Source organism: Chlorocebus sabaeus, chromosome 13 (genome assembly GCF_047675955.1).
Source record: "Chlorocebus sabaeus isolate Y175 chromosome 13, mChlSab1.0.hap1, whole genome shotgun sequence".
NCBI classification, from domain to species: Eukaryota; Metazoa; Chordata; class Mammalia; order Primates; family Cercopithecidae; genus Chlorocebus; species Chlorocebus sabaeus.
The window spans coordinates 66,944,046-66,964,817 of NC_132916.1; the positions used below are offsets into that span (position 1 = coordinate 66,944,046).

Consider the following 20,772-nt stretch of genomic DNA (forward strand, 5'->3'; position numbering starts at 1 on the left):
TTATTTGAACAAGGTTTATTTTTTTGAAAATATTTGTAGTACTATTTTGAATTTTATAACTGTTATATTTAACTCCCAGTCCCACTTCAAATGAATTTATCTTGACAGCTTTAATCTTTTTGTAAATTTTTTTGTATGACTTATAAACTTTAGTTGAATATTAGACACTGTAACCATGCTGCAATGTGTTTTCCTCTTCTGAGAATTGTTGAATTTTTGCTAATAGTCTCTAACTTGCCTGAACTCAAACTGTGACACCTATCTCCATGTAGTACATGGTACATATATCTCTGCTCAGTGTTTTGGCTTTTAGTAGCTGGGATTTTATTTCAACTGGCATCTTGGAAGTCTCCATAGCTCACAAGAAAAAAAAATCAATATGACAAAAGGTGTGTGTGTGTGTGTGCGCACGCTCGCACATGCACATGCACATGTATCTTTATTTTGCTGGATGAAAATGGACAGTTTTAGAACCATCATACACTGAGAGTTCCTCCACCACACTGACAGGCCAAAGGATTATTTCTGGAAAAGATGCCACGTTGTTACATTTCCTCATTCAGTCTTGCCTCCCCTTCTAAAACACGATGAAATGGAAGCTCAGGAGCTTCAGATACCACCCAGCCTATCCATTCTATTTGATTTAAGCAATAGGTTATTGATTTTGACTTTGGAAGTTTATATTTACTTTCAAGAACTCTGTGTCCTGCCAACTCTGCCTGAGATTTTCTCTTTGTCTTCTCTCTTATAGTCGTCAGGATTTTACCATACTTGGGGGCCCTTTTAAAATTATAGCTTAACACTTCAACGTTGTATTTCGTGCTATCATCAAAGATAGATGACTTAAAAAAAAAAAAAAAACCCAGAAATCTGAAAACAATTTAAATTACATGGAAGAGGTTCAAATAATGACCAACATTGGCCCAACACTTTGTAATTTTTAAGGCATTGCCCATCTATTATCTAATGTGATCCACACAACAAGTAGAATAGGTGTCACTATAATTGTAATTTTACCAAAATTAAGCTAAATGTTCAAAGTCTCTTAGCAGTTATAACGTTTCTTCACAGGATGCGTAAGACAATTCTGCTTTTATGTCCCCAGGGCCCATGTCATACTCCACTCAGCTTAGATTCTTTGGAAATATGGCAAGGGTCTATACTCACTTTGACTTCAAAACCAATGTTTCTTTCATTTATGCTACGCTTCCACAGCTATACTACTGTAGGATTAATAGGGATTATGTCAAAAATGTTAGTTTTAGAAATATATTTAACAATTCCATCTGAAAGTCCAATCATGAAAATAATGTTTATACTTTAATTTTAGATTAAATTCAAATCAGATAGTTACATATAATTAAATGCCCATAACTCACATTTATATTTATATAGTGTATAGTTCACCAATTTAAGCAAAAATATTAATTTTAGCATATCATTATTTGGCATATGAACAACAAGGAAAATATATAGTGTTAATAATTTGAACTTCATAATATAGGGCCAAACAAGAAAAAATGCTGTGACTATATTAATACATTGTCTATAAGGTTAGGCAGAAATTCAGGGTTAAGTCTGTTTTGTAGGAAAGAAGCTTACCTTATTAGGAAGAAATGTAGACACATAAAAGAATAAGAAATTTGTGGAAACATCATAGTCAAATCTTTATTTTAGTTATAGGCACTAATAACTATTTTGAAGACAAAAGAATATGACAAAATTAGCTGTAATACTTTTGTTAATATTAATAATTACTATAATTTATTTTATTCCTATTTTTGCCAGGTTGCATAATGCTGGGTGTTTTATGTATAGTGCCCTTTACTGCTAAATCTAAAAAGGAGACTTTATTACACTGTTAAAAAACTGCTTAATACATTGAATATTGTCTTTAAGTATGAGCACACACAACAAAAACTGGATTTTCATTTAGGGATTACCATTTTACTTTCTATGAAATATTAGATAATACCTCTAATTGAGCTCTCTATGTATTAGAACTCAATAAACGTTGAATTGCTAATAATTAAAGAAATTCTAAATTTCTTTATTACTCTAGTTCTGAGTATTTAAAACAAAGAAGTACAGCAAATAATTTTCTATTTTCTTCCAATTTTTACAATGATTTGCTGAAACGGAAATGTCTCTTTTAAGAGGCAGTAGCCATTTCAAGTATGTTTCATGAATAAATCTACTGTTTATAGAACACAACTTTGTATTATGTTAACTGTGTCAGCATGATGAAGAACCCTGAAGACCAGTGTCCAGCAAGAATAGAATAATAGTTCTCTTAAACTGCGCTGAAATCAGTTCTCATCCAAAGCGATGGCCTAGGCCTTGAAAACAAAAGGAAAAGTTTATTGTGACTAGCTAATCTGGAAAAGTAAGATATTGATTCTGGGGAAACCATAAAAATGATCACGTGCCCACGGACAGGAGTCTTGTTAAATTCGGCAGAGATTTTCATTTAAATCAATGATCATATATAAAAATAGAAATATGTAAACTAAGAGTGCAACTCCATAGTGGCATTTGACATTTAAACATTAAGCAATATTAAACTTAACATACTCATGTAGATTGTGATAAAGTAAGACAAAAATCAATTTGTGACATGACAGATGATTTCTTTGATATTGACCATTATTTCTATAATGGGTAATGAGAAACTGATTATAAAATGTATTACTATAGTACAGAAATAATTAAGCAAAAATATTACAGATAACTTTAAAATACTGATTTAAAAATCTTTTAAATGATATTGTTTTAAAAAATATTTCACTGGTTGAATCAGTTTGGATTCTAGGCATAGTTGCCCATGCTGAAAGCACTGCCATTTTCCATGTCAAAATATTTTTTTTCCTGAAACTACCTAACTATTAGCAGCTGTCTGTGTGAGAATAGAGGGAGGATTGTTTTTACTTCACTCAAAGATTAATGATATTTTATAACTTCAAAAGAAGTTTTCAATTCTGGCTTTCATGGCAGGCACCTCCTTCTTGTCTCTTTTTATTTTATTGCCACGTTTTAAACATAATTATTCATGCTGTGGCACATTAAAATCATCTACAAAGGTTTTTTGTTTGTTTGTTTGTTAAAAACAAGATTTTGCTTGCTATTAACTCTGCAGAATTTCACTATTTTCTCTTTCATTTACCAGGTAAGCATTATAATCATTCCAATCATTTTTTTTGCTCAAATATTTAATGCTGGCTAATGGAGATAAGAAAAAGGGTGGGATGGGGAGGTTGAATTTGTTCTTATTTTTCTTCAGCTTGTATTTTTTAGGTTCTCAAAAGAAGATGTAGCAACATTTCAATGATATAAATTAAGTCAGGAAGTAGTAAAATTATTATCCACATCCACAATTCCCTGACTTGCTACCAGAGTTGTAACTAGGCAACAGAACAGTCATAAGCCTACACTGGAAATAAGCAAGGCTTCCACCAGCCTGTCCTCTTCCTGATCGCCCCTTTTCACTTCATGTCAAAAGCCTTAGGCTTACTGGTCGCTTTTTAATCTTGTGTGTGATTCTTCCAGCAGGACACCCTCCAAATTATGAGAATTAAACTTTTTTTTTTTTTGAGACGGAGTTGCCCAGGCTGGAATGCAATCGCGCGATCTTGGCTCTCTGCAACCTCCACCCCCGGGGTTCAAGCAATTCTCCGGCCTCAGTCTCCTGAGTAGTTGGGATTACAGGTATCCACCATCATGCCTGACTACTTTTTGTATTTCTGTAAAGACGAGGTTTCACCATGTTGACCAGGCTGGTCTTGAACTCCTGACCTCAGGTAATCCACCCCACTTGGCCTCCCAAAGTGCTGGTATTACAGGCATGAGCCAACGCGCCCAGCTGAATTAAACTTACCAAGGATTTCCAACAAACTGTGTAACCACCCGTGCATCCTGCCATGAGGTCACTTTCTTGCTTTATGATTGTATTAGTCCATTTTCACACTGCTATAAAGATACTACCTGAGACTGGGTAATTAATAAAGAAAAAAGGTTTAATTGACTCACAGTTCCACATGGCTGGGGAGGCATCAGGAAACTTACAGTCATGGCAGAAGGCGAAGGAGAAGCAAGCATCATCTTCACAAAGTGGCAGGAGAGAAAAAGCATGCAGGAGAAACTGCCACTTTTAAACCATCAAGGTCTCATGAGAACTGCCCCACCATCACAAGAACAGCATGGGGGAGACCACCCTATGATATAATCACCTCACACCAGCTTCTTCCCTCCAAATGTGGGGATTACAATTCAAGATTGGATTTGGGCGGGGGCACAGAGCCAAACCATATCAATGATAGATAATCACCATCTTGCAAAGGCCATTCCAGAATAGTATAGTGGGACGTACCTACTCAGGAGACTGAGGCAGCAGAATCACTTGAACCTGGGAAGCAGAGATCGCAGTGAGCCGAGAGAGTGCCACTGCACTGCACTGCACAGGCTGAGGTGGGAGGATCCCTTGAGCCCTGGAGGTTGAGGCTGCATTGAGCCATGATGACACCACTGTACTCCAGCCTCTGAGGGGACGGAGTGAGACCTGTCTCAAAATAAATAAAATAAAATAAAATAAAATTCCTTAATAGCATATCATATCACTGAATATAAAATTCCTTTCTGCACCTTGACTTATAAGACTCTGCATTATCTGATTCTGTTTGTATGTCTGCTTTCCTATTTTCTCCCCTTTACCCATTATATTTTACCCATACCTACCTTCGTTTCTGCCTCTCAAGCTTATTCTATGTTTTTCTGCCTTAGATTTTTGTAGTAAGTAGATCCCTCTGCCTTGAATGTTTTTCTCCTAAATTTAGGCATAGCTGGCTCCATTTGGTCAACCAGATCTCATCTTAAGATTTTAAGTGTCACCTTCTTGGAGGTACCTTCTATGGGTACTCAACCTAAATTAGCACACTCCATTCTCAGTTATTTTTTCCATTATTTTAAATACTTTCCGCTTAGTTTAGATAATAGCTTCACAAATTGCCATTGAATTTCCTTTTCAAGAAAATCAAAATGTGCTCTAATACCTCTAAAATCTAAAGTCTACTGTCTCTTCATCTCTATAAATAAATTATTGGCTTCATAGTTCTAAATAAAATAGTGTGCCTATCCTTTTAAATAAATCAATCTTTTCTCCAATTGTAAAAAAATCTGATATTAAATTCTGCATCAAGAGCCCTCATATAAAGGATAATTGATTTGGTTTCACAACATGTTTACTTCTATTCCAGTTTATCATTCTCCCATGGGGAATTTGATTTTGCTTTCTGTCATGCACACATACACACGCACATACAATTTCCATTTACTGCCAAATCCCTGGAAAACTATTTCACTTTGATATTTTAAAAACAGATCACAGAAAACTTGTACAGAATCAACTCAATAAAGCAAAACTATTACTTTCTGTTTGTGCTTGTCTCTTTCTGGCCAGACTTTTCATTGTACATCAACAGTATGTCTGTTGCTCAGTAGTTTTGAAATCATGAAAAGATAAAGTTTCCCACATAAAGTAGATCCCTTTAATTATTTAACTATATTTGACAACTGATTATATATTGCTTTATTTATTCCTTAGATAATAAATATCATATCAATCAGGATCAGCTAGATTACAGTTAGTAATGACCACATATCTTAGTGGTTTATAGCACTGAAAGCTTATTTGGGGCTCACGCTATATTTCCCCTGTGGTTGGCTGGAGCAGCCACTCCACATCCTCCTCACTCTGGAATCCAGGCTGGTGAAATCTCCACCACTTAGAATATGGCAGGTGGCTGTGTCAGGAGGAAGAAAAGATGACCAATTGTGCACTACCTCCTAATAACTCCGGCCTCAAAATGACACACATCATTTTTACTCATATCTCATTTGCCAGACCAACTCATGACCATGCCTAACATTCAAAGGAAAGAGAAGAACAATTCTATATGTCCTGAGAAGAAGAATCACCCCAGTGGCAAGCAGTCCCAATAATTCTCACAGTTATATCATGTAGAAATACCAAAAAAAAAAAAAATCATGTATAATTGTATAAATTAACAAGAATCCAGTCAATCGTACTTTGCACAACGTCAGCCATCAAACAGTCTAGATATCTGTTATGAAAGAATGGACTAGATAGAATTAGGTCTCTTCGACTTCATATTTCCTCCTCATCATATTTCCATTCTCCTTGAATTAATATTTTTATTGATGCTGCAGTATTCATTATCTCACCCAGTGCTACTGCAATGACTTCCTAACTTCTCTCCTTGCAGAAGTCTTCTTTATTATAGGTTCATTCTGATTAGTTTTCTATAACATCGTTTTAATTCTGTGGCTTCCTTGCCAACAAGATAAACAAAATCAAAAGACAAACAGCAAAAACTAAGCTTAACTGGTTCTGCATGTCCTGTAGGATCAAGTCAACTACCTTAGCCTGACTCTCCAAACCTTCCACAATTTACCATCAATCAGTCATTCTTTCCTCATTGGCCTCTAGAATTCTACCACTGTAGCCAGGCTATTTGTTCACATTACCACATTTTTAAAATTTTTTTCTTGTAGTATAGTTTGAAGTCAGGTAGCGTGATGCCTCCAGCTTTGTTCTTTTGACTTAGGATTGTCTTGGCAACGCGGGCTTTTTTTGGTTCCATATGAACTTTAAAGCAGTTTTTTCCAATTCTGTGAAGAAACCCATTGGTAGCTTGATGGAGATGGCATTAAATCTATAAATTACCTTGGGCAGTATGGCCATTTTCACGATATTGATTCTTCCTATCCATGAGCATGGTATGTTCCGCCATTTGTTTGTGTCCTCTTTTATTTCACTGAGTAGTGGTTTGTAGTTCTCCTTGAAGAGGTCCTTTACATCCTTTGTAAGTTGGATTCCTAGGTATTTTAGTCTCTTTGAAGCAATTGTGAATGGAAGTTCATTCATGATTTGGCTCTGTTTGTCTGTTACTGGTGTATAAGAATGCTTGTGATTTTTGCACATTTATTTTGTATCCTGAGACTTTGCTGAAGTTTCTTATCAGTTTAAGGAAATTTTGGGCTGAGATGATGGGGTTTTCTAAGTATACAATCATGTCATCTGCAAACAGGGACAATTTGACTTCTGCTTTTCCTAACTGAATATCCTTGATTTCTTTCTCTTGCCTGATTGCCCTAGCCAGAACTTCCAACACTATGTTGAATAGGAGTGGTGAGAGAGGGCATCTCTGTCTTGTGCCAGTTTTCAAAGGGAATTTTTCCAGTTTTTGGCCATTCACTATGATATTGGCTGTGGGTTTGTCATAAATAGCTCTTATTATTTTGAGATACGTTCCATCAATACCAAATTTATTGAGAGTTTTTAGCATGAAGGGCTGTTGAATTTTATCAAAGGCCTTTTCTGCATCTATTGAGATAATCATGTGGTTTTTGTCTTTGGTTCTGTTTACATGCTGGATTATGTTTATTGATTTGCATATGTTGAACCAGCCTTGCATCCCAGGGATGAAGCCCACTTGATCATGGTGGATAAGCTTTTTGATGTGCTGCTGGATCCGGTTTGCCAGTATTTTATTGAGGATTTTTGCATCGATGTTTATCAGGGATATTGGTCTAAAATTCTCTTTTTTTGTTGTGTCTCTGCCAGGCTTTGGTATCAGGATGATGTTGGCCTCACAAAATGAGTTAGAGAGGATTCCTTCTTTTTCTATTGATTGGAATAGTTTCAGAAGGAATGGTACCAGCTCCTCCTTGTACCTCTGGTAGAATTCAGCTGTGAATCCATCTGGGCCTGGACATTTTTTGGTTGGTAGGCTATTAATTATTGCCTCAATTTCAGAGCCTGCTATTGGTCTATTCAGGGATTCAGCTTCCTCCTGGTTCAGTCTTGGGAGAGTGTAAGTGTCCAGGAAATTATCCATTTCTTCTAGATTTTCTAGTTTATTTGTGTAGAGGTGTTTATAGTATTCTCTGATGGTAGTTTTTATTTCTATGGGGTCGGTGGTGATATCCCCTTTATCATTTTTTATTGCGTCTATTTGATTCTTCTATCTTTTCTTCTTTATTAGTCTTGCTAGTGGTCTATCAATTTTGTTGATCTTTTCAAAAAACCAACTCCTGGATTCATTGATTTTTTTGGAGGGTTTTTTTTTGTCTCTATCTCCTTCAGTTCTGCTCTGATCTTACGTATTTCTTGCCTTCTGCTAGCTTTTGAATGTGTTTGCTCTTGCTTCTCTAGTTCTTTTAATTGTGATGTTAGAGTGTCAATTTTAGATCTTTCCAGCTTTCTCTTGTGGGCATTTAGTGCTATAAATTTCCCTCTACACACTGCTTTAAATGTGTCCCAGAGATTCTTGTATGTTGTATCTTTGTTCTCATTGGTTTCAAAGAACATCATTATTTCTGCCTTCATTTCGTTATATACCCAGTAGTCATTCAGGAGCAGGTTATTCAGTTTCCATGTAGTTGAGTAGTTTTGATAGAGTTTCTTAGTCCTAAGTTCTAGTTTGATTGCACTGTGGTCTGAGAGACAGTTTGCTATAATTTCTGTTCTTGTACATTTGCTGAGAAGTGCTTTACTTCCAATTATGTGGTCAATTTTGGAATAAGTGTGATGTGGTGCTGAGAAGAATGTATATTCTGTTGATTTGGGGTGGAGAGTTCTGTAGATGTCTATTAGGTCTGCTTGCTGCAGAGATGAGTTCAATTCCTGGATATCCTTGTTAACTTTCTGTCTCGTTGATCTGTCTAATGTTGACAGTGGGGTGTTGAAGTCTCCCATTATTATTGTATGGGAGTCTAAGTCTCTTTGTAAGTTCCTAAGGACTTGCTTTATGAATCTGGGTGCTCCTGTATTGGGTGCATATATATTTAGGTTAGCTCTTCCTGTTGAATTGATCCCTTTACCATTATGTAATGGCCTTCTTTGTCTCTTTTGATCTTTGATGTTTTAAAGTCTGTTTTATTAGAGACTAGGATTGCAACCTCTGCTTTTTTTTGTTTTCCATTTGCTTGGTAGATCTTCCTCCATCCCTTTATTTTGAGCCTATGTGTGTCTCTGCATGTGAGATGGGTCTCCTGAATACAGCAAACTGATGGGTCTTGACTCTTTATTCAGTTTGCCAGTCTGTGTCTTTTAATTGGACCATTTAGTCCATTTACATTTAAGGTTAATATTGTTATGTGTGAACTTGATCCTGCCATTATAATATTAACTGGTTATTTTGCTCATTAGTTGATGCAGTTTCTTCGTAGCCTCGATGGTCTTTACATTTTGGCATGTTTTTGCAATGGCTGGTATCAGTTGTTCCTTTCCATGTTTAGTGCTTCCTTCAGGGTCTCTTGTAAGGCAGGCCTGGTGACAAAATCTCTAAGCCTTTGCTTATCTGTAAAGGATTTTATTTCTCCTTCACTTACGAAACTTAGTTTGGCTGGATATGAAATTCTGCATTGAAAATTCTTTTCTTTAAGAATGTTGATTATTGGCCCCCACTCTCTTCTGGCTTGTAGAGTTTCTGCCGAGAGATCTGCTGTTAGTCTGATGGGCTTCCCTTTGTGGGTAACCCGACCTTTCTCTCTGGCTGCCCTTAAGATTTTTTCCTTCATTTCAACTTTGGTGAATCTGGCAATTATGTGTCTTGGGGTTGCTCTTCTCAAGGAGTATATTTGTGGCGTTCTCTGTATTTCCTGAATTTGAATGTTGGCCTGCCCTACTAGGTTGGGGAAGTTCTCCTGGATGATATCCTGAACAGTGTTTTCCGACTTGGTTCCATTTCCCCCCTCACTTTCAGGCACCCCAATCAGACGTAGATTTGGTCTTTTTACATAATCCCATACTTCTTGCAGGCTTTGTTCATTTCTTTTTCTTCTTTTTTCTTTAAGTTTCTCTTCTCGCTTCATTTCATTCATTTGATCCTCAATCGCTGATACTCTTTCTTCCAGTTGATCAAGTCGGTTACTGAAGCTTGTGCATTTGTCATGTATTTCTCGTGTCATGGTTTTCATCTCTGTCAGTTCGTTTATGGCCTTCTCTGCATTAATTATTCTAGTTATCAATTCTTCCACTTTTTTCAAGATTTTTAGTTTCTTTGCGCTGGGTACGTAATTCCTCCTTTAGCTCTGAGAATTTTGATGGACTGAAGCCTTCTTCTCTCATCTCATCAAAGTCATTCTCTGTCCAGCTTTGATCCGTTGCTGGCGATGAGCTGCGTTCCTTTGCAGGGGGAGAGGCACTCTTATTTTTTGAATTTCCAGCTTTTCTGCCCTGCTTTTCCCCCATCTTTGTGGTTTTATCTGCCTCTGCTCTTTGATGATGGTGACGTACTGATGGGGTTTTGGTGTGGGTATCCTTCCTGTTTGTTAGTTTTCCTTCTAACAGTCAGGACCCTCAGCTGTAGGTCTGTTGGAGATTGCTTGAGGTCCACTCCAGACCCTGTTTGCCTGGATATCAGCAGCAGAGGCTGCAAGTGCACTTGTCTGATTCTTGCTTTGGAAGCTTCCTCTCAGGGGTGTACTCCACTGTGTGAGGTGTGGGGTGTTGGTCTGCTCCTACTGGGGGATGTCTCCCAGTTAGGCTACTCAGGGGTCAGGGACCCACTTGAGCAGGCAGTCTGTACGTTCTCAGATCTCAACCTCCGTGTTGGGAGATCCACTGCTCTCTTCAAAGCTATCAGACAGAGTCATTTGCATCTGCAGAGGCTTCTGCTGCTTTGTTGTTGCTGTTGTTGTTTTTGTTGTTTAGTTGTGCCCTGTCCCCGGAGGTGGAGTCTACAGAGACAGACAGGCCTCCTTGAGCTGTTGTGAGCTCCACCCAATTCTAGCTTCCCAGCAGCTTTGTTTACCTACTTAAGCCTCAGCAATGGTGGGCACCCCTCCCCCAGCCTTGCTGCTGCCTTGCTGTTAAATAGCAGACTGCTGTGCTAGCAATGAGGGAGGCTCCGTGGGGGTGGGACCCTCCCAGCCAGGTGTGGGATAAAATCTCCTGGTGTGCCCGTTAGCTAAGACTCTTGGTAAAGCACAGTATTGGGGTGGGAGTTACCCAACTTTCCAGGTGTTGTGTGTCTCAGTTCCCCTGTCTAGGAAAAGGGATTCCCTTCCCCCTTGTGCTTCCCAAGTGAGGCGATGCCTTGCCCTGCTTCAGCTCTCCCTGATCTGGGGCTGCAGCAGCTGACCAGCGCCAATTGTCCGGCACTCCCTAGTGAGATGAACCCAGTACCTCAGCTGAAAATGCAGAAATCACCTGTCTTCTGTGTCACTTGCGCTGGGAGCTGGAGACTGGAGCTATTCCTATTCAGCCATCTTGCTCCGCTGTCCTGCTACAGTAACCAAAACAGCATGGTACTGGTACCAAAACAGAGATATAGACCAATGGAACAGAACAGAGCCCTCAGAAATAATACCACACATCTACAGCCATCTGATCTTTGACAAACCTGACAAAAACAAGAAATGGGGAAAGGATTCCCTATTTAATAAATGGTGCTGGGAAAATTGGTTAGCCATGAGTAGAAAGCTGAAACTGGATCCTTTCCTTACTCCTTATATGAAAATTAATTCAAGATGGATTAGAGACTTAAATGTTAGACCTAAAACCATAAAAACCCTAGAAGAAAACCTAGGTAATACCATTCAGGACATAGGCATGGGCAAGGACTTCATGTCTAAAACACCAAAAGCAATGGCAACAAAAGCCCAAATAGACAAATGGAATCTAAGTAAACTAAAGAGCTTCTGCACAGCAAAAGAAACTACCATCAGAGTGAACAGGCAACCTACAGAATGGGAGAAAATTTTTGCAATCTACTCATCTGACAAAGGGCTAATATCCAGAACCTACAAAGAACTCAAACAAATTTACAAGAAAAAACAAACAACCCCATCAAAAAGTGGCCAAAGGATATGAACAGACATTTCTCAAAAGAAGACATTCATACAGCCAACAAACACATGAAAAAATGCTCATCATCACTCGCCAGCAGAGAAATGGAAATCAAAACCACAATGAGATACCATCTCACACCAGTTAGAATGGCAATCATTAAAAAGTCAGGAAACAACAAGTGCTGGAGAGGATGTGGAGAAATAGAAACACTTTTACACTGTTGGTGGGACTGTAAACTAGTTTAACCATTGTGGAAGACAGTGTGGCGATTCCTCAAGGATCTAGGACTAGAAATACCATTTGACCCAGCCATCCCATTACTGGGTATATACCCAAAGGATTATAAATCATGCTGCTATAAAGACACATGCACACGTATGTTTATTGTGGCACTATTCACAATAGCAAAGACTTGGAATCAACCCAAATAACCATCAGTGATAGACTGGATTAAGAAAATGTGGTACATATACACCATGGAATACTATGCGGCCATAAAAAAGGATGAGTTTGTGTCCTTTGTAGGGACATGGATACAGCTGGAAACCATCATTCTCAGTAAACTATCGCAAGAACAGAAAACCAAACACCGCATGTTCTCACTCATAGGTGGGAACTGAACAATGAGATCACTTACACTCGGGAAGGGGAACATCACACACTGGGGCCTATCATGGGGAGGGGGGAGGGGGGAGGGATTGCAATGGGAGTTATATGTGATGTAAGTTGATGGGTGCTGACGAGTTGATGGGTGCAGCACACCAACATGGCACAGGTATACATATGTAACAAACGTGCACGTTATGCACATGTACCCTAGAACTTAAAGTATAATAATAATAAAAAAATAAATTAATTAAAAAATTTTTTTTTCATATTTTCCTCCATTGTTGCTAAAATAGTTCCACTGGTTCAAACTGTCAGTGTAAGTCCAACCTATTCTTCAGAATTAATTAGAATTTCATCTTACCATGAAAGTTCATTCTGCAATCACCAGGAAGTTTGACATTGACTTCAGACAAAATCTTAGAATGTAACGCTTAATTAACAATTTATATTGTTATATTGTAAGTTAGCTGCATGTGTTAGAATATCTCAGACTTACCAAGTCCAAAACTGAACTCTTGAGTTTTCTCCCCAAAACTGTTTCCTTCCCCGTCTTCTCCAACTCTGTGATTAAAAACTCTACTCAGTTGCCTAAGTGAAATATTTCAGGGTATTCTTTGTTTCTGCTTTGTCTTATACTCAATATCTAACTATAAGCAAATCACCTTCAAAATATCCCATATTCAATTACTTCTCATCACTTCCCTTTTCACCACCATAGTTGATATGATACATTATTCTCTCTTACCTGGATTATGCAACAGCCATCTAAATAGTCTCCTTGTTCTTACTTTTAAACTCCCTAGAGTCTATCTTCCACATATGTCAGATCATAGTCTCATCTACTCAGAAACTTCCAGTGACTTCTGTAGGGAGAGAGATTAAAACTTTTTTTTTTTTTAACCTTCTTAGGTTCAGTGGCTTGGGCCTGTGAATTACACTTCAAAAAGATAGATCAACAGGAAAAAAGAACCCCAGAATTTGTTTATGCATGCAATGTACATATATATAGAAGAACTTAATGTTGAGTAACTCAAAGGTGTGATTAGAATTTGGAACTTATATATCATCTTAACAAAGAAAGATAAGTTTGTGGAGAACTGACAAAACAAAGGAAAAGGAAACTAGGCTTCCAGGGACAGTAAATAGAGGGAAGGTAAATATATAAAGGGAAACTAATGGAAGATAAGGGTTATTTTAGTAAGGTTTGTTTGTGCAGACCAATGTTGGTGCTGACATTCCAACTCCAGTAACAATGGTTGTTTTCCTCTTCATGGTATGAGAGAAGGAAGGACATTCATGTCCTGCTTTTAGGCAAATCAGGGGAGGACAAAGAGCTCTTTCTGTGTTTGCTGCTTCGTAATTGCCTTCAGCTCAAAATAATCATTATGCCAATGTAGCATATCATGAGGTGGCATATTCTGATCCCCTTCACTAGTTTATCTTACAAAGCCTGTTCTAGTCACAAGGTACATAACTTGGTCTACTATTCTCTTAGAAAGAGAAATGAGAAGCTATCTCCTATCATGTTAGAAAACAGGTTGGGTGGGGGAGGGGCAGTTTGTGAGATCACGGAGTTGAGTGGTTTCCAAGAGAAGCTGTGTACCCTGCCCCTCAGATAGAGGCCCAGGAAGCAGGCAAGGCCACAAGGAGAGAAGGGCTGCTTGGAGGGGGCCAGGCTGATGAAGACTGATAGGCCATTAAGGGAACGAAGAAAGAGCCTGAAAGAGACTTACTTACCAGACTGACATCCTATGTGGACCAATGGCCAGCGACCAAAAAGGTTGATATCTACTGATACAAGTAAGTCAAAGACCACATTTCTTCTACCCTCTCTGCTGAAGAAAGCAAGAAACTTGATGAAACAGGAGGACGTGGACTGATTAAGGCAGAATGAAACATAAACACAAAAATTTCCAATTGGGTTGAATTATTTACAAATATATATTTATTAATCTACTTGATTTGTGGAATAAAATTTATATACACCCTGGCACATAGAAGGTCAATTTATTATAGTTACTATTCCTGCTATATTTTATTTTATGTGTATGTCCATCTCTTTTTGGTTAATCTGATGCTTAATTGTATGTGTCAACTTGGCTTGGCCATGGTGTTCAGATATTTGGTCAAACATTATTTTGCATATGTCTGTGAAGGTGTTTCTTGGATGAGATTAACATCTGAATCACTGGACTTTGCATAATGTCCTCTAGGTTCATTCATGTTGTCATAAATGACAGAATTTGTGTTGCTGAAACAATTTTTTGCTGCTCAAAAAGTCAACACCAACTTTTATTTACCTAAGAGTAATATCCAGTTCAAGAATGGTAAGGATCTCACTGTCATCAGGGCTGAGGTTTGAAATCCACTTTGAGTACACTGCAAAGAGGGCTGATGTTGACTAATATGCAGATAGGAAAGGGCGAGTCACATGTGTGGTGAGGAGCCAGACACTGAATGGTTAAAATAACTAGGGCTGTCAAAGCTGAATGAAGGAAGGCTCAACAGAGAGATGATAGCTGTTTTCAGATATTTGAAAGGCTTATTGTGGATGACAGAATGTGCTTGTTCTGAATGGGAGTTGAAAGCATGAATGTTTGATTCAATCCACAGAAAGAGGAAGCTTCTCACAGTTGAGTGTGCATCAATGTTAAGGGATTCAAACAGATGTTCAATATTCATTTTGTCTGGAATGTTGTCAAGAGGATTCCTGTGTGTGGAGGAATGTGGTCTTGGCACTTTTCAGTTTAGGATAATCATAATAGGGTGGGCAGAGACAACTAATATTAGCAAACTTCAGGAAATATGCTGAATGCTTCATGTCATTAGAATGTCTAATGACATCAGAATGTCTCACTGAATCTGCCTAACAGCTCTATGAGTTAAACATTACAAGCATTATTATTCTTATTTTACAAATCAAGCTTAGTTACATAGCAAACTGCCAGAGTTCACAATGCTGAGAAATTGTAGGGGCAAGTTGAGAATCCAGGTCTATTGCATTAAAAGACTATATACTTTCCACCATACACTCCATTTCCCTAACATGCTTTTTCAAAAGAAAAGAACAAATTCTTAGTTTGAGGACAAAACTGCCAAAATATACAGATTTTATTAACAGACTGACCGATGACAGGCACCGATCCATTGAAATATTTTAGCTATGATTCTGATCATGTATTAATTTCAATGCATAAAATTATGAACATTTTAACATATAGTAATAGCACATGTGAAAACTACTGTCTTCTTGATGTATGTCCATCTTTTTTTGGTTAATGTGATGGTTAATTTTTTTATGTGTTAACTTGGCTTGGCCATGGTGTCCAGATTTGGCCAAGCGTTATTCTGTATGTGTCTGTGATGGTGTTTCTTGGATGAGATTAACATTTGAATCAGTGGGCCTTGCATAAAGTCCTCTAGGTCCATCCATGTGTCACAAACGACAGAATTTCTATCTTAAAGGTCGAATGGCATTCTATTGTGTATATATTCCATGTTTTCTTTATTCATTCATCCACTGATGGAAAGAGAAAAAGCAAATGATCCCACTTACATGTGGAATTTGAAACAAACTCATAAGAGTAGAGAGTACAATGGTGCTTACCAGAGGCTAGAGGGTGAGGTGGGGTGGAATGGTGAAATGTTGGTCAAAGGATACAAAGTTTTTCAGTTAGAAGGAATAAGTTTCTGAAATCTATTTCACAGCATTGTGAATATAGATAATAATGCCTTGCATATTTCAAAATTGCTAAATTTCAAATATTCTTATCACAAAAATGATAGACATGTTAATTAGCTTGATATAATCATTCCATATGGAATGTAAAAATATAAAAATATCACATTGTATCCCACAAATATATACAATTATAATCTGTCAAAGACAAAATCAGAATAAAAACTATTAAAAAAAAATCAGGGGACTATGTACAAAGAAGATTATCCTCCTTTCTGTAGGTAAGCCTCATCCAAGCAGTTGAAGGCCTTAACAGACCAAAGACTGATCTACCCTAAGCAAGAAGGAATTCTGCCAGACTGCATTTGGATTTGGACTATAACTCTTCCCTGAATCTCCAGGCTGCCTGACTGTAAATTTTGCACTTGTACCTCCACAATACCTTAAAACTAAAATATATCAATCTATGTACATACACACATCTAACTGGCTCTGTTCTTCTGGAGAACACTGAATAATGCAGTTATTTATATTTCTTTTCTTTTTTTGAGACAGAGTCTAGCTCTTTTGCCCAGGCTGGAGTTCAGTGGTGCAACCTCAGCTCACTGCAACCTCCATCTTCCAGGTTCAAGTGATTCTCCTGCCTCAGCAAAAGTAGCTGGGATTACAGGTGTGTGCCACCATGGCAATTTTTTTTTTTTTTTCCCCAGTAGAGATGAGGTTGCACCATGTTGGCCAAACTGGTCTTAAACTCCTGACCTCAACTGATCCACCTCAGCTTCCCAAAGTGCTGGGATTACAGGCATGAGCCACCATGCCTGGCAGCTATTTATATTTATTTGCTCTTATATTTCCAGGTTTCTTCTAGCTTTAAAATTTTATGACTGGAATAAATACATATGTGAACTTGGAAGTAGATCTTTCCCCTGTCAAGCCTTCAGACGGGACCACAGCCTTAGTCACCACTCTAATTGTAGCCTCCTGAGAGACATTGAGCTAAGGCACATCCATGTTCTTGACCCACAAAACTGTGAAATACATGTTGCTTTTAAAAAATTCCATGAGTGTGGCTCAAGCCTGTAATCCCAGCACTTTGGGAGGCCGAGACGGGCAGATCACGGGGTCAGGAGATCGAGACCATCCTGGCTAACACGGTGAAACCCCGTCTCTACTAAAAATACAAAAAACTAGCCGGGCGAGGTGGCGGGCGCCTGTAGTCCCAGCTACTCCGGAGGCTGAGGCAGGAGAATGGCGTAAACCCGGGAGGCGGAGCTTGCAGTGAGCTGAGATCCGGCCACTGCAGTCCAGCCCGGGCTACAGAGCAAGACTCCGTCTCAAAAAAAAAAAAAATTCCATGAGTGGCACTTAAATTTCTTTGGGACTATATCATTTAATAGAGACTGACTCAAAAGGGGAGTCTGGGAACCTGATCTTAGCCCCTGGTCACCTCTAGCTGGTGTGCACAGACCTCAGATCTTGTCAGTCTTATTTCCCTATCTGTTAATGTGAGAGAGTTGGGCAGAAGAACTTAACTTCCCTTAAATGTTACAACTCAATGTCTCTATTAATCATACTGTTTATTCATCAAAATGAATACTGATAAAAATGACAAGTAGAACACACCCTAGATGTTCAGGCCTCTGGAATTGGTGGCAGCGTTCCAGCTTCCTTTCTGCCTGTAACTGTGAGTAAGTCCTACTTTACCTCTTCCCCACCCCCGCACCCACCAACAGTTCTCTATCACAAGCTAATCAGCGTTAAATAATTGTTAGGGCACTTCTGTGCGTGGCCTGTGCCTCTGCCAGTGTGTACACCGTGCAAGCTGGGCTGTTAGGGTTCTGGATGTGCACACAGTCCTGGCACCGGAAGGTTTGCCTCTAGCATTTTGTGGACTAACTCTGGCAGTACACAATGGGAAGAAAACCTCTTTCCAAGTGTAAGCCCTTCTCTCTTCTCATTCCCAAGGAGGTGTGTCCAGATCCCTTTGCCAGGCAGCTACTTTACAGGAGCATTGGAGAGCAGGAAGCTAACTTTCCCCAACGAGCAGCTAGATTTACATTGGCAAATCAATCCCTCTCAATAAAATGTTATGTGACCATCTTCCCAGCCCCCTGTTAACATCCCTTCATTTTTTCGAGCAAGCGAACCAGTGAGAGAAGACAGAAAAGTAAAGTGGCAGAAAAGTGAAGCAAAGCAACGACCCGGGAGCGTGGCGGGGAGACCCGCGCGGGGACTCGGGTGGGCTGCAAACGCTGGGGAGACGCCACAGGAGCGCCTGCCTTCCCAGCTTCTCCTTTCTCTCGTTGAGGGTCTCCCCGGTTCAGCGCTCCCAGCATTCTGGCGACCTCCAGGTCCGCCCTGTCTCCTCCCCTCTCAGCCCGGCTCTGCGCCCATCGCCCACCCCACGCCTACCCGCCGCCACTCTCCCTTCGCCGCTCGCTCCGAGAGCGCCTGTCCCGCCCCGCGGGGCGACTTCTCCCTTTCGGCCCTGAGGTTCAGGATCCTGGGTGGGGCAGCTGCGCCTCCGGGACGGCCCTAGCCGCAGAGCGCCCAGACCTGGGCCGCCGGAGTCCGTTCAGAAGTCCACGCAGCCGGCGCCGCCGCACCTGAGCCCCGGCTCCGGTCACGCCGCTGCGCCGGAAGCGCGGGCGGAGCGCACGGGCCGGGGGAGAGTAGCCTGCGCCCAGGAGGGGGACCCAAGTCCCCAGGGTGGTGGCGGAGTCCCGCCTCCCGCCAGCGGGGGCGAGGACCTGCGACGCGCACCCCTCCGCCCACGCACCCTGCCCGGCCGGGTCTCCTCAGCACCAGCGCCACGCACACCCGACTTCCTCAGCTTCTAGCCCTCACGCTGCCAACTTCCCTGCGAGGAGGAACCTGCCGCCAGCCTGCTTTCTCGCCCGCAGGCCCTGCGCTGAACGCCGCGGCGCCCAGGGTTCACCTTACGCCGTCGGGAAAGCCCATGAACTCTCCAGAAACAGCGTAAAGGAGGGTCCCGCCGCAACGCACGACTGGGGCCCCTGGGTTCCCCCTGGGTGGAGCAGCTGCAGCAGAGCCGGGAAAGTAGTGGAGGATGATCTTGCGGCCGAAGGGGACCTCGGCGCAGTAATGTCAACATGTAAGTTCCACCTTTCAGCTCGGAATTCCTTGACTCTTTTATCTGTGTCCATCCTCTGACGCCCCCTCCCCGACCACCCCACCCGCAAGAGAAATGATTTTGTAAGGACTTCAACTGCACGGAGGGAATAAACTAGTTTGTCTTCAGTTTGTCCCTGGAGGCACTGAGGAGTAGGACTACTGCCAAGTGGAGTTGTGACACGTGTGTGTGGCTTCCCCCTCCCAGCGAGGTAAACCTCACATTTGGGCGGTGTAAAGCCTAATAAAAAAGGGCAGGGCTTCAAGAATGGGGAAAACGTGTTTTCAATTCAAATTAAACAAGGAGTAACAGGCACCGCTCCTCGGTCCAGGGGCCTGGCCCTGCCAAGAAGGCGCTCTCCGGGATCAACACCTGGGGTCTTGGAAGGTACTGGTATGCCGAGAGAATGTTAACTTTACACATTGTCACCATTGACTGTAGAAGTTATTCTTGGATCTTTGGGGTGTTTGAATTTTTTTTTAAGGTGCGCAGAAAATGTTTTCAGTGTGCTTTGGAGATTAAGAAGTAATTAAGGGTTATGCCACGTTACGTGATAGGATCTGAGGGGACTTCCATAGACTTATGGGGGCGGGGAGAATTGGGGCATTGAAACAGAAACTTGACAGGTTTTGCTTCCATAGAATTGTCATCCTAATGGTGAGGTGGCTCAGAGCGACCCCATGAAAGGGTCGCCAAGCACCGTCTGGCCTTCCAGAATGGGAAAAGGAAGATTGTACTCAAAAGGGCCAAGCTTATTTTTGTGTCCAAATAAGAAGTTTCTTTTTCTTGTAATAGGTAATTTTCCTTCTGGTGTTTTACTTAATCTTGGGCGGACACCGTGACAGACGTTTTATCCCCTTCCACTAACTCACGTACAACAATTTCTAGAACTTGGTACTTAACCCTCCTTCCCCCAACTCCTGGATCCTACATGAATTTACTCTTTCAGTTCAGTTCATAGGGAAAGACCTGCCCCCAGGTCCTGTTTTTCCAGACTTTCCTGCACTTTCCATTCCCTACTTCCCCACTCCCCAAACACACATTTTTAAAATAGGAGAAAGGATAGTGCCCACAAGTGTAGCACTCTGTAACTCTGTTCCTAGTGCTGTGAGATGTATTCAGAAATGAACCACTTATTTTTACTAAAACAGCATGTGAAATAATTCCACACCTGGGAGTTTTAAAGTTTCCTTTATGCCGGTGGAATCGGCAAGGTATAACTTGAAAAAAATTATTTTGGGATACAGCCAGCATTTGCATATAAGACTTGTTCTCCTATACAGGCTACACATTTTGAAGTAATATGAGCTTGTTTTCAGCTTCAGATTTTCTTGAAAATATACTCGGGATTTTAACAGCAGGTATTTGCCCGGATTTTTTCAGCTTTCCTAAGTATTTAGATCTTATGAGAAAAAAAGCATATTACACATAAAAGTATAAATGCCTATTTTTAAAATAAAAGATGTCAAGCTCATCAAC

At 40.3% G+C, this 20,772-nt stretch overlaps 1 protein-coding gene and 1 long non-coding RNA gene across 9 annotated transcripts in view; one reads left to right on the plus strand and one right to left on the minus strand.

Moving 5' to 3' along the window:
• Positions 1 to 1,642: 1,642 nt before the first annotated feature.
• LOC103240263 (uncharacterized) lies at positions 1,643 to 18,800 on the minus strand. Of its 3 annotated transcripts, none has more exons than XR_012095064.1 (6): positions 18,717 to 18,800; positions 14,219 to 14,313; positions 13,227 to 13,344; positions 4,367 to 4,555; positions 3,875 to 3,987; positions 1,643 to 2,339 (listed from the first exon to the last, which is right to left on the minus strand). It is a non-coding gene; the product is annotated as an uncharacterized lncRNA (long non-coding RNA). The 3 variants fall into 3 exon arrangements; XR_499892.3 differs by lacking the exon at positions 18,717 to 18,800 and adding an exon at positions 18,573 to 18,681 and having other exon boundaries at positions 14,219 to 14,316; XR_005241254.2 differs by lacking the exon at positions 18,717 to 18,800 and adding an exon at positions 18,573 to 18,674.
• A 365-nt stretch (positions 18,801 to 19,165) lies between these two features.
• Positions 19,166 to 20,772, plus strand: part of ADGRG6 (adhesion G protein-coupled receptor G6) — a 134,448-nt gene continuing 132,841 nt past the window's right edge. For 4 of the 6 annotated variants that reach the window (XM_008006833.3, XM_038000808.2, XM_008006835.3 and 1 more), the window contains exon 1: positions 19,166 to 19,275. In XM_008006833.3, coding sequence (XP_008005024.1) covers positions 19,274 to 19,275 — 2 coding nt within the window. In that variant the 5' untranslated portion in view covers positions 19,166 to 19,273. Of the gene's footprint in view, positions 19,276 to 19,344; positions 19,687 to 20,772 lie in introns of those variants that run through there. The other 2 variants (XM_038000799.2, XM_038000798.2) reach the window with 2 other exon arrangements.